At 51.9% G+C, this 210-nt stretch overlaps 1 protein-coding gene across 1 annotated transcript in view; it reads left to right on the forward strand.

Moving 5' to 3' along the window:
- Positions 1-210, forward strand: part of LOC100741674 (protein expanded-like) — a 126,558-nt gene that overhangs the window by 124,090 nt on the left and 2,258 nt on the right. The window contains exon 13 of the mRNA XM_024368401.2: positions 1-209. This exon is cut by the window's left edge and continues 119 nt beyond it. Within this exon, the coding sequence (XP_024224169.1) occupies positions 1-209 (209 nt within the window). The remainder of the gene's footprint in view (position 210) is intronic.

Here is a 210-nt window from a genome sequence, read left to right on the forward strand (position 1 = left end):
CTCCGCCAATGGTTCATCCCAGACAACCTCCACCGCCACCACCCAGCTTAGCTACCGTTTACACGAGTCAAGTTGCGAGGTCGCAGATCGAACAATATAAGCAGCAACTGTATTCGGATGTCGATTACGTGATGTTTCCTCTAAAAGATCCCGCGGTGTCGAAGCAAGAGTACATCGATGCGAAACAGGGTTCGCTTCTGGCGGCTATGG

Source organism: Bombus impatiens, unplaced genomic scaffold (genome assembly GCF_000188095.3).
Source record: "Bombus impatiens unplaced genomic scaffold, BIMP_2.2 scf_0442, whole genome shotgun sequence".
Lineage (NCBI taxonomy): Eukaryota > Metazoa > Arthropoda > Insecta > Hymenoptera > Apidae > Bombus > Bombus impatiens.